This window comes from Rattus norvegicus, chromosome 11 (assembly GCF_036323735.1).
Source record: "Rattus norvegicus strain BN/NHsdMcwi chromosome 11, GRCr8, whole genome shotgun sequence".
NCBI lineage: Eukaryota > Metazoa > Chordata > Mammalia > Rodentia > Muridae > Rattus > Rattus norvegicus.
In genome coordinates, this window is record NC_086029.1 from 65,068,535 (window position 1) to 65,081,886 (window position 13,352).

The following is a 13,352-nucleotide window of genomic DNA, read 5'->3' on the forward strand; positions in this document are numbered from 1 at the left end:
TTGAGGTATTTAAGATACTGTTTGGTACAGTACGGATTTTGGTGACCCCCTCCTATGTTTATGAAGAGACTGAAAATTTGATGAGAATATATCAAATTTATGTACCACTTTATGTAATATGAACTCTTTATAATAATGATTGTTTCATTTAATGGTCACGGAATGTCTTCCCATTTGTGTACAGGGCCTTTATTGATTTTTGTTACTGTGTTATAACTTACAATGAAGAAGTCTTTCACCTTCTGATTTACATTTATTCCTAGAAATTTTATTCTGGAAATACTGACATTGACATAATACATTGTTTTATTTGGTTGGCTTTTGTTTGCTTTGTTCTTGAGCAATGCTATCGCTATATAAAATGGTTAATGGGTTTTATATGTTTATTTTGCACCCTGCAACATTATTAAATGTGTTAATTCTAAAGAGATTTAGTGGTATTTGGTCTGCTGTAAAAGCTTATTGTTTATACTTTTGGAAATGATTTGGTAGCAAGAATGTGGAGACAGAGTCCTTGAATTAGAAAGGTGTGGATATAGAAACTGTAGATAAGAACAGTAGAAGAAATAGAAAGAGTGGACATATCTATTATTGACTTGGAGGAATTGGTGGTCAAAGAATTAGGAAACATCAAACACTAGTCATAACTATAAATGAAATAAGAACCTCAGATTTGGATTTAGAGAGATGTTGAAACTTTAAACAAAGGGTTGCCATAGGAGAGTGGAAAGTTGGTAATGATGTGTCCCAGTTTGTGACAGTGGGAATGGAATGCCATGATATTACATTTAAACATCATAAATCTGTTAATTCTTTTCCTTATGATTCTTAAATCTCAAGATTTGTTTAATGGCTTATGAAGGAAAAGTATATTGTATGTTGATCTATTATTAGAGTAAAAATAAATTTCGGAACTGTCTGCAGTCTTCAGAAATAATCAATATGGTGTCTCTACTTACATTTTACTTACAATACATGTATAAATACACATGAAGACCTTATTTTGAAATGAGTGCTGTTTCCTAACATTTCTCCCTTTACCAAAAACATCAATAACTTATCCAGAAAAGAGGGAAACTTTTATGGCAACGACTTTTTCAAGCTGCACACATTTTCTCGATTTGTTGTGTTTTAGTATTGGGAGCTTTAAAATTTTTCTATATTTATCTTACTACATCTATAATAAAAAATTGATAGTCATGTTGGGAAGATTCTCTGCCAAGTTTGTATAATCAATCATTTTTTCTAATACTATAAAATTGAAACATTAAATGACTAACCTGTTTAGTTTTCTTTTGAAAGAAAAAATAAAATAAAAATCTTGCTATGGAGGATAGAGTTAATCATTTTAAAATCTTCTATCCCACCATGGAATTAGAATTTATTCTGGTGACAGTAGCTCTCCTAATTGGTTCCCTTTATGTTTTCTTTTAGAGAATTTAAATCAATGCAAACATTCCTTAAAGTAGATATTTCTTAAAGACTAAAATCCCTAATCTCAGCATAATAAAAACAGGTTTATCTTATGTACACTCACTATATTGTGTGTGCACGAATATTTCCAACCATGCTTATCACTTCCTTGAGTATTGAGAGGTTCTTTGAAAACCATGATCACAATGGCTGCTTTCGGTTTGTACTATATTGGACTATATTTCATGAGTTGTGATATAATTAAAGCCATCATTAATATAATTGGCACATGAATTGAATTAACTTTAGCATATTTACTACAAAAGCAGTATGTGTCACATGTAGCCAGCTTTACAAGTGAGAAGGTATCATTTTGAGAAGCAGTATGCAATCAATGTCAAATGTGTATTCGCTCGCAGCCATTTCTAGCAGCTGCCATACAATGTACACTGATTCAGATGTGAGTGGGACCCACCTGCAAAGCTAACATTTTAGTGTATACAGAGTGATCGACCTCTCAAGGCTCTTGTATGCCAAACTGTGTGTGTGCTTTAAAAGAAAGACTATACTATTAAAAAATTGTAATAGTCTAATTTTTCTTCCACAACATATTAAGAATTTCCATTCTGCTGGACCTAGATAATATCAAGTTTCATGTTTGCAAGAGAAATAATACAAATGTAAATTAATTTAATTTCCTGGGGTCAGATACCAAGTCCTAATTTCTGTACATGTTTAAAATTTACACTGTGACTTTTTTGCTTGTCTTTGACAGACCCACTGATTGAATTTCAATAAGACTTGAAAGCACAGGCTGCGTCGTCTTTCTTCCCTACTTTGTCTCAGTAGCTCACAAGGTAATTTCATTGCATATGATTTTTTAAATGAAACAAGAGATTTTTCTTGTGTTTATGCCTATGTTTATGTGTCTGTATATAAAAAGTTGTATGTTCCAATGCCAATGTATCTCTAAGAGAATGTCAGTACCACTTGGAGCTGGAATTAAGATGGCCCATCGAATGTGGGTGCTGCATTCTGAACTCTAAGATCCTATACAAGAAAAAATTTCTAAGGTGTCTTTCTAACTCTGACATCCTGTCTTAACCACAAAGAATCAGGATGGGGCTGGAGAGATGGCTCTGCAGTAAGGAGTACTGGCTGCTCTTCCAGACGACCCAGGTTTAATCACACTTGGTGGCTCATTAACATCTATACCTCTAGTCTACAAGCAAGGGGAGAGTCTAAATCTTCTATCCTCCCTGGGCACTGCACAAATATCCTGCATGTGTACACATATTCAGGAAAACACTCATATACATAAAAATAAATAAAATGTTGAAAGATTATCAGGGAATAGCATGAAGGCAGCTCCCATTAGCATAGAGGAGGAAAATGCCCGGGTTTAGAGGAGAAGCCGGAAGAGGATGATCTTAGGAGGAGATAATAACATGAAGATGTATGTAAAGGAAAGGGACAGTAAAAAACCAAAAAACAAAAAACAAAAAAACTGCTGACATGACCATTCCATGATAGGGTTAAGGGGAAATGTTTTACTATCTATATGACAGAAAGAATAGCCAGAGGCTTCTGGAAGAGTCCAGAACAAAAAGAGAAAGAAGTAAGCTGAACACAGCCATAAGAATGGACACTGAACATAGCTAGGGTTATCTGTGAGAAAGGGGGTGACAGCAAGGAATGGCAAATTGCAAAAGCACAGAACAGCAATGACAGTGGGGGAAATCCTTGCTTTAATAAGGAGAACAGATGTGCATCTGGGAGGAGGGAAGCCTAGGGAAGTGAGAAACCATGCAGTGACTTTGAGATGTATAAGCGCTGTGATACTGAGGAAGGGTCCAGACTGAATATGGATAGCAGATTCACCAGATCATGAGAAGTGGGGAGTGAGGTTAGAGAGTGAGAGAGGAGAAAGGGAAGAAGAGAAGAGAGGACAAGAGAGAGGGGATCTGGGGAAGATTCATAGGCAGAACCAGCAAGAAACATGTAGCCAAGAGAGCAAAACGACAGGCCACCATCGATTTACTATTAAACCACAAGTATATGTCCATGGAAAGCCATGTATCCCTTCTGCCAGAACTGAGGGAAATTACTCCTTTTGGCAGATTGGACATAGTTTCACAAGTTTCTGAGGAATGTTGGCTTTTATCTAACCACCAGAAATCCTCCTAACATCCAGGTTGGGCTCATTTTTGGATATTTAGACTGCCTTGTATAGTTTGGAAATTTGGACTTGACAAAAGGAGGCAAAATCAGAAGTCATCCCACATCTTCCTAAGTAAATTAAGCCAAGGAGAATAATTTGTGGCAGACCACAGAGTTTAACCTACAGGACACAGAGGGCAGAAGAAGCTGGAGAACTGAAGGGGAAAAAAAAATGAAGACATGTATGAGTTGAGGGGAAAGTTTGTTATAGACATGTGGTAGAGCACAGCCAGAGGCACTTGGAAGGGTCCAGACTGAATATGGATAGCAGACTCACCAGAACATGAGAAGAGGGGAGTCAGGTTAGAGAGTGAGAGAGGAGAAAGGGAAGAAGAAAAGAGAGGACAAGAGAGAGGGGATCTGTGGAAATTCACAGCAAGAAACGTGTGGTCAAGAGAGCAAAACGACAGGTCGCCAAAATTGCTGACTTTATATAAGGATCAGAGAAGCTGAGGGAAGGGACTTGAAGCTCAGGGGTTGGAAGCTTCAGGGTAGGGATCCAGGTGAAAAGTGCTGAAAGGAACCAGGAGCCAGAATTCTATAAACAGGTATTGGAAATACTGAGAGACAAGGGAAGCCAGAGTTTGCTGTGCAATGTTAAATAGGCAATAGGTTAATGGAAGAATCATGTGTTCTTGCCAGAGATAAGAAAAATATGCCTTTTAGCAGCACAGAGAGGGAAAGGGAGAGGGAGAGGGAGAGGGAGAGGGAGAGGGAGAGGGAGAGGGAGAGAAGGATCATGCTTGTGAGATAGCCCTATGGTGATTGCTACCAAACCTGAGGGCCTGAGATCCATTCCTAGGCTCTACATGGTAGAGAGACCAACTTCTACAAGTTGTCCTTTGATACACACACACACACACACACACACACACACACACACACACACACACACACCACGCTATGGCATCTATATGCATTGTGCATGCTTGAGTGGGCAAATAGCAAATAAATGTAGTCTTAAAAATTAAGAAGTGTTCACATTCAAGACAACATCCTGAGTGGAATCAAGATTGCTATGCAGGTGTGTCATAATGTAGGCATAACGTAGCCTTGGGGAGAAGCTGAGACAGATCGTGCAGCCTTCTTTTTCATGAAACTGAAGGACAAATACCTCATCACTTTCAATAAACCTGCTTCCAAAAGGCACCATCATTGACAGCCCCCATTCCCTTCTTTATGCAGCTTAGAAGAACCATTTGGCAATTTTCCCCCCACCCATGCCCCCTCTCCTGTTCTGTGGTAAGATGACTGTTAGAAACTCAAAGTGAGAATGTTCTGCTGTCATGCCACCTTGTCAGCAGCTTTCCTTTACTCACCCAAGACTTCAGTGTTACTTGGGCCAGCATGAGAATTGGATGCCTCCTCTCCTTGTCCAAGCTCCCCACCATCGTCATAAAGCTCCAAGCAGAGGAACTTCTCTGTGACGTTGACAGATCAGAACCCCTCAGACAGTGGGGTTCTTGGTTAGAATTCTTCACTAAGTACACACACTGCATATGTGGGCGAGCTACAGGGAGAGTGGATTTGAGTTATAACACCTCCAGTTTAATAAGAGGAAAGAAATTAGGGTAGCTTTTTTTTTTTATTAACTTGAGTATTTCTTATATACATTTCGAGTGTTATTCCCTTTCCCGGTTTCCGGGCAAACATCCCCCTCCCCCCTCCCCTTCCTTATGGGTGTTCCCCTCCCAACTCTCCCCCCATTGCCGCCCTCCCCCCATAGACTAGTTCATTGGGGGTTCAGTCTTAGCAGGACCCAGGGCTTCCCCTTCCACTGGTGCTCTTACTAGGATATTCATTGCTACCTATGGGGTCAGAGTCCAGGGTCAGTCCATGTATAGTCTTTAGGTAGTGGCTTAGTCCCTGGAAGCTCTGGTTGCTTGGCATTGTTGTACTTTTGGGGTCTCGAGCCCCTTCAAGCTCTTCCAGTTCTTTCTCTGATTCCTTCAATGGGGGACCTATTCTCAGTTCAGTGGTTTGCTGCTGGCATTCGCCTCTGTATTTGCTGTATTCTGGCTGTGTCTCTCAGGAGCAATCTACATCCGGCTCCTGTCGGTCTGCACTTCTTTGCTTCATCCATCTTGTCTAATAGGGTGGCTGTATATGTATGGGCCACATGTGGGGCAGGCTCTGAATGGGTGTTCCTTCAGTCTCTGTTTTAATCTTTGCCTCTCCCTTCTCTGCTAAGTGTATTCTTTTTCCTCATTTAAAGAAGGAGTGAAGCATTCACATTTTGATCATCCGTCTTGAGTTTCGTTTGTTCTAGGGATCTAGGGTAATTCAAGCATTTGGGCTAATAGCCACTTATCAATGAGTGCATACCATGTATGTCTTTCTGTGATTGGGTTAGCTCACTCAGGATGATATTTTCCAGTTCCAACCATTTGCCTACGAATTTCATAAACTCGTTTTTGATAGCTGAGTAATATTCCATTGTGTAGATGTACCACATTTTCTGTATCCATTCCTCTGTTGAAGGGCATCTGGGTTCTTTCCATTTTCTGGCTATTATAAATAAGGCTGCGATGAACATAGTGGAGCACGTGTCTCTTGTATATGTTGAGGCATCTTTTGGGTATATGCCCAAGAGAGGTATAGCTGGATCCTCAGGCAGTTCAATGTCCAATTTTCTGAGGAACCTCCAGACTGATTTCCAGAATGGTTTTACCAGTCTGCAATCCCACCAACAATGGAGGAGTGTTCCTCTTTCTCCACATCCTCGCCAGCATCTGCTGTCACCTGAGTTTTTGATCTTAGCCAATCGCACTGGTGTGAGGTGAAATCTCAGGGTTGTTTTGATTTGCATTTCCCTTATGACTAAAGATGTTGAACATTTCTTTAGGTGTTTCTCAGCCATTCGGCATTCCTCAGCTGTGAATTCTTTGTTTAGCTCTGAACCCCATTTTTTAATAGGGTTATTTGTTTCCCTGCGGTCTAACTTCTTGAGTTCTTTGTATATTTTGGATATAAGGCCTCTATCTGTTGTAGGATTGGTAAAGATCTTTTCCCAATCTGTTGGTTGCCGTTTTGTCCTAACCACAGTGTCCTTTGCCTTACAGAAGCTTTGCAGTTTTATGAGATCCCATTTGTCGATTCTTGATCTTAGAGCATAAGCCATTGGTGTTTTGTTCAGGAAATTTTTTCCAGTGCCTATGTGTTCCAGATGCTTCCCTAGTTTTTCTTCTATTAGTTTGAGTGTGTCTGGTTTGATGTGGAGGTCCTTGATCCACTTGGACTTAAGCTTTGTACAGGGTGATAAGCATGGATCGATCTGCACTCTTCTACATGTTGCCCTCCAGTTGAACCAGCACCATTTGCTGAAAATGCTATCTTTTTTCCATTGGATGGTTTTGGCTCCTTTGTCAAAAATCAAGTGACCATAGGTGTGTGGGTTCATTTCTGGGTCTTCAATTCTATTCCATTGGTCTATCTGTCTGTCTCTGTACCAATACCATGCAGTTTTTATCACTATTGCTCTGTAATACTGCTTGAGTTCAGGGATAGTGATTCCCCCTGAAGTCCTTTTATTGTTGAGGATAGCTTTAGCTATCCTGGGTTTTTTGTTATTCCAGATGAATTTGCAAATTGTTCTGTCTAACTCTTTGAAGAATTGGATTGGTATTTTGATGGGGATTGCATTGAATCTGTAGATTGCTTTTGGTAAAATGGCCATTTTTACTATATTAATCCTGCCAATCCATGAGCATGGGAGATCTTTCCATCTTCTGAGGTCTTCTTCAATTTCTTTCCTCAGTGTCTTGAAGTTCTTATTGTACAGATCTTTTACTTGCTTGGTTAAAGTCACACCGAGGTACTTTATATTATTTGGGTCTATTATGAAGGGTGTCGTTTCCCTAATTTCTTTCTCGGCTTGTTTCTCTTTTGTATAGAGGAAGGCAACTGATTTATTTGAGTTAATTTTATACCCAACCACTTTGCTGAAGTTGTTTATCAGCTTTAGTAGTTCTCTGGTGGAACTTTTGGGATCACTTAAATATACTATCATGTCATCTGCAAATAGTGATATTTTGACCTCTTCTTTTCCGATCTGTATCCCTTTGATCTCCTTTTGTTGTCTGATTGCTCTGGCTAGAACTTCAAGAACTATATTGAATAAGTAGGGAGAGAGTGGGCAGCCTTGTCTAGTCCCTGATTTTAGTGGGATTGCTTCAAGTTTCTCTCCATTTAGTTTAATGTTAGCAACTGGTTTGCTGTATATGGCTTTTACTATGTTTAGGTATGGGCCTTGAATTCCTATTCTTTCCAGGACTTTTATCATGAAGGGGTGTTGAATTTTGTCAAATGCTTTCTCAGCATCTAATGAAATGATCATGTGGTTCTGTTCTTTCAGTTTGTTTATATAATGGATCACGTTGATGGTTTTCCGTATATTAAACCATCCCTGCATGCCTGGGATGAAGCCAACTTGATCATGGTGGATGATTGTTTTGATGTGCTCTTGGATTCGGTTTGCCAGAATTTTATTGAGTATTTTTGCGTCGATATTCATAAGGGAAATTGGTCTGAAGTTCTCTTTCTTTGTTGTGTCTTTGTGTGGTTTAGGTATAAGAGTAATTGTGGCTTCGTAGAAGGAATTCGGTAGGGCTCCATCTGTTTCAATTTTGTGGAATAGTTTGGATAATATTGGTATGAGGTCTTCTATGAAGGTTTGATAGAATTCTGCACTAAACCCGTCTGGACCTGGGCTCTTTTTGGTTGGGAGACCTTTAATGACTGCTTCTATTTCCTTAGGAGTTATGGGGTTGTTTAACTGGTTTATCTGTTCCTGATTTAACTTCGATACCTGGTATCTGTCTAGGAAATTGTCCATTTCCTGAAGATTTTCAAGTTTTGTTGAATATAGGTTTTTATAGTAAGATCTGATGATTTTTTGAATTTCCTCTGAATCTGTAGTTATGTCTCCCTTTTCATTTCTGATTTTGTTAATTTGGACGCACTCTCTGTGTCCTCTCGTTAGTCTGGCTAAGGGTTTATCTATCTTGTTGATTTTCTCAAAGAACCAACTTTTGGTTCTGTTGATTCTTTCTATGGTCCTTTTTGTTTCTACTTGGTTGATTTCAGCTCTGAGTTTGATTATTTCCTGCCTTCTACTCCTCCTGGGTGTATTTGCTTCTTTTTGTTCTAGAGCTTTTAGGTGTGCTGTCAAGCTGCTGACATATGCTCTTTCCTGTTTCTTTCTGCAGGCACTCAGCGCTATGAGTTTTCCTCTTAGCACAGCTTTCATTGTGTCCCATAAGTTTGAGTATGTTGTATCTTCATTTTCATTAAATTCTAAAAAGTTTTTAATTTCTTTCTTTATTTCTTCCTTGACCAGGTTATCATTGAGTAGAGCATTGTTCAATTTCCACGTATATGTGGGCATTCTTCCCTTATTGTTATTGAAGACCAGTTTTAGGCCGTGGTGGTCCAATAGCACGCATGGGATTATTTCTATCTTTCTGTACCTGTTGAGGCCCGTTTTTTGACCAATTATATGGTCAGTTTTGGAGAAAGTACCATGAGGAGCTGAGAAGAAGGTATATCCTTTTGCTTTAGGATAGAATGTTCTATAAATATCCGTTAAGTCCATTTGGCTCATGACTTCTCTTAGTCTGTCGACATCACTGTTTAATTTCTGTTTCCATGATCTGTCCATTGATGAGAGTGGGGTGTTGAAATCTCCCACTATTATTGTGTGAGGTGCAATGTGTGTTTTGAGCTTTAGTAAGGTTTCTTTTACGTATGTAGGTGCCCTTGTATTTGGGGCATAGATATTTAGGATTGAGAGTTCATCTTGGTGGATTTTTCCTTTGATGAATATGAAGTGTCCTTCCTTATCTTTTTTGATGACTTTTAGTTGGAAATTGATTTTATTTGATATTAGAATGGCTACTCCAGCTTGCTTCTTCTGACCATTTGCTTGGAAAGTTGTTTTCCAGCCTTTCACTCTGAGGTAGTGTCTGTCTTTGTCTCTGAGGTGTGTTTCCTGTAGGCAGCAGAATGCAGGGTCCTCGTTGCGTATCCAGTTTGTTAATCTATGTCTTTTTATTGGGGAGTTGAGGCCATTGATATTGAGAGATATTAAGGAATAGTGATTATTGCTTCCCGTTATATTCATATTTGGATGTGAGGTTATGTTTGTGTGCTTTCATTCTCTTTGTTTTGTTGCCAAGACGATTAGTTTCTTGCTTCTTCTAGGGTATAGCTTGCCTCCTTATGTTGGGCTTTACCATTTATTATCCTTTGTAGTGCTGGATTTGTGGAAAGATATTGTGTAAATTTGGTTTTGTCATGGAATATCTTGGTTTCTCCATCAATGTTAATTGAGAGTTTTGCTGGATACAGTAACCTGGGCTGGCATTTGCGTTCTCTTAGGGTCTGTATGACATCAGTCCAGGATCTTCTGGCCTTCATAGTTTCTGGCGAGAAGTCTGGTGTGATTCTGATAGGTCTCCCTTTATATGTTACTTGACCTTTTTCCCTTACTGCTTTTAATATTCTTTCTTTATTTTATGTGTTTGGTGTTTTGACAATTATGTGACGGGAGGTGTTTCTTTTCTGGTCCAATCTATTTGGAGTTCTGTAGGCTTCTTGTATGTCTATGGGTATCTCTTTTTTTAGGTTAGGGAAGTTTTCTTCTATGATTTTGTTGAAGATATTTACTGGTCCTTTGAGCTGGGAGTCTTCACTCTCTTCTATACCTATTATCCTTAGGTTTGATCTTCTCATTGAGTCCTGGATTTCCTGTATGTTTTGGACCAGTAGCTTTTTCCGCTTTACATTATCTTTGACAGTTGAGTCAATGATTTCTATGGAATCTTCTGCTCCCGAGATTCTCTCTTCCATCTCTTGTATTCTGTTGGTGAAGCTTGTATCTACAGCTCCTTGTCTCTTCTTTTGGTTTTCTATATCCAGGGTTGTTTCCATGTGTTCTTTCTTGATTGCTTCTATTTCCATTTTTAATTCCTTCAACTGTTTGATTGTGTTTTCCTGGAATTCTTTCAGGGATTTTTGCGATTCCTCTCTGTAGGCTTCTACTTGTTTATTAATGTTTTCCTGTGTTTCCCTAAGTGTGTTCATGTCTTTCTTGAAGTCCTCCAGCATCATGATCAAATATGATTTTGAAACTAGATCTTGCTTTTCTGGTGTGTTTGGATATTCCATGTTTGTTTTGGTGGGAGAATTGGGCTCTGATGATGGCATGTAGTCTTGGTTTCTGTTGCTTGGGTTCCTGCGCTTGCCTCTCGCCATCAGATATCTCTAGTGTTACTTTGTTCTGCTATTTCTGACAGTGGCTAGACTGTCCTATAAGCCTGTGTGTCAGGAGTGCTGTATACCTGTTTTCCTCTCTTTCAGTCAGTTATGGGGACAGAGTGTTCTGCTTTCGGGCGTGTAGTTTTTCCTCTCTACAGGTCTTCAGCTGTTCCTGTGGGCCTGTGTCTTGAGTTCACCAGGCAGCTTTCTTGCAGCAGGAAATTTGGTCTTACCTGTGGTCCCGAGGCTCAGGTTTGCTCGTGGGGTGCTGCCCACGGGCTCTCTGTAGCGGCAGCAACCAGGAAGACCTGTGCCGCCTCTTCCGGGAGCTTCAGTGCACCAGGGTTCCAGATGGTCTTTGGCTTTTTCCTCTGGCGTCCGAGATGTGTGTGCAGGGAGCAGTCTCTTCTGGTTTCCCAGGCTTGTCTGCCTCTCTGAAGGTTTAGCTCTCCCTCCCACGGGATTTGGGTGCAGAGAACTGTTTATCCGGTCTGTTTCCTTCAGGTTCCGGCGGTGTCTCTAGGGTAGCTCTTAAAAGTATACTTTATTACTCCCTGCCTCTCAAAGGAGCATCTCCCAAAGATGCTTTTGGCCTCCACAGCCAACAACCTTTTTTTTTGACCATATAAGTTTTACCTGAAAAAAAAAGTTACTTCCACAGAATTACGTTTGTAGAAGTTCAAAAATAGAGAGAAACCTGTGTTTCAGTCTGTGAGCCAAAAAACAAAACAAAACCAACAACTGTGTCGTGATATAAGTGGTATAGAGCCCAGGTTAGGAGTTAACGTCCAGGCACGGTGGGAAGATGGAACTGAGGACCCGTGGAATGCTGGGAAATGGGGCACTGTCTATTAACTTGGTGGAAACAGTAACCACATGATATTTCAATTCATGGCTCTGTTCATCTTTGCTCCATTGATAGTTAACAAAATTCATTATTTAAAATATCCATCCTAACTAGACAGTCATGGAAACTGCTCCATGAGGTTGAGTTTGCTGGACCTCGCCGTGCTTTAGCTTTTTATTTTATTATTTGAATCCTTCCAGTGGAAGACATTAGGAGGAGGAAAAGGACCATTTTCTAATGGTGTAATTATGTTTTAACTTAAATTTTTTGAAATATATTAAGAGAAAGTAAGTAGGAGAGTAACTTTGGTGAAGAGTACCCTGAGCACAGATCCATGGCCTTCACTGGATGCTTTCCGAGGGAGAGCCCAAGCTTGGAAGTCCTGATGACGCTGTGGGGATACCAAGCACATCAAGCACGTGCCTCTCTCTAAAGTGTCAGTTTAGGTGAAATGCAGCCAAGGGCTCCGTTGTACATTCCAAACTGCTGCCTTGCATTAGACTCCTTTTAGACTGAGGGAAAAGTATCATGAAGAAGCTAATTGAAGACCATCCCTATCCCATCTCCTGACCCAGAGAGGCTTAATCCTCCATTCTCATCACAAAGGGGTTTTTCTACAACCTCTCATTCTCAATTAAACCTGAATAGACCAGGAAGATTCTGAAACCCTCCATGAAGCCTGTAACAGCTGATAAACCAGCCTCCTCCATCTTGAGCCTGAAAGCCATCTTATCATAAGGACAAACTAGGTTCATTCCTATTTATGATTAAACCTCTGTTTCTCAAGAATTGGGCTATGTTGCACCTTCAACCTTAACTACAAGTGGTTCTGCACTTCCTATTCCGGGAAATGGCAACCACGCCAACTGCTGATATGACCATCTGTTATTATAACTACATTACGATCACCTTGCATTATGCTAATGCTTTGTTTCTGTAATCACCACCATATATTTGGATGTCAAATCCATTTGGAAACTCCATATCCATGATATATATGTAATTATTTTCTATATCCATCTTAGGAAGAGTCAGCATGTGTACACAAGTAGAAAAGCTTGCTTTAATTAATTTGGCCATTATGATTTGGGTAGGTAGTCTTTCTCCTGGAATCTTTGAGATTAACACAGCCAGTGGAACAGAGACCAGACTGAGCAGCCACAAAACTACATAAGAGCCTAGAGTTATGCTCAACCAAAGTGGTGTAATGCTAAATAGAATGAAATTATATGTCCTATTTCTTGGGGCTATTGAAACTACTTAATGTATAATGTTTCTATTCCCGCACAAACATCATGACCAAGAAACAAGTTGGGGAGGAAAGGGTTTATTCAGTTTACACTTTCCACATTGCTGTTCATCACTAAGGGAAGTCAGGACTGGAACTCAAGCAGGTCAGGAAACAGGAGCTGATGCAGAGGCCATGGAGGATGTTATTTACTGGCTTGCATGCTCCTGTGGCTTGCCCAGCTTGCTCTCTTATAGAACCCAGGACTACAAGCCCATTGATGGCACCACCCACAATGAGACCTCCCACCATTGATCACTAATTGAGAAAATACCTTACAGCTGGATCTCACAGAGGCATTTCCTCAAGGGAGTTTCCTTTCTCTGT

The 13,352-nt window shown here is 40.0% G+C and overlaps 1 protein-coding gene across 2 annotated transcripts in view; it reads left to right on the forward strand.

The window, feature by feature from the left end:
* The window catches only part of LOC100909977 (leukocyte surface antigen CD47-like), a 64,862-nt gene that overhangs the window by 50,843 nt on the left and 667 nt on the right, over positions 1–13,352 (forward strand). The window contains exon 8 of one of the 2 annotated variants that reach the window (XR_010056134.1): positions 2,189–2,270. Coding sequence is in view for 1 of the 2 variants with exons in the window: in XM_063270854.1 (XP_063126924.1) it covers positions 2,189–2,211 (23 nt within the window). In the remaining variant the exon portion in view is untranslated. Of the gene's footprint in view, positions 1–2,188; positions 2,375–13,352 lie in introns of those variants that run through there. The other variant, XM_063270854.1, reaches the window with a different exon arrangement.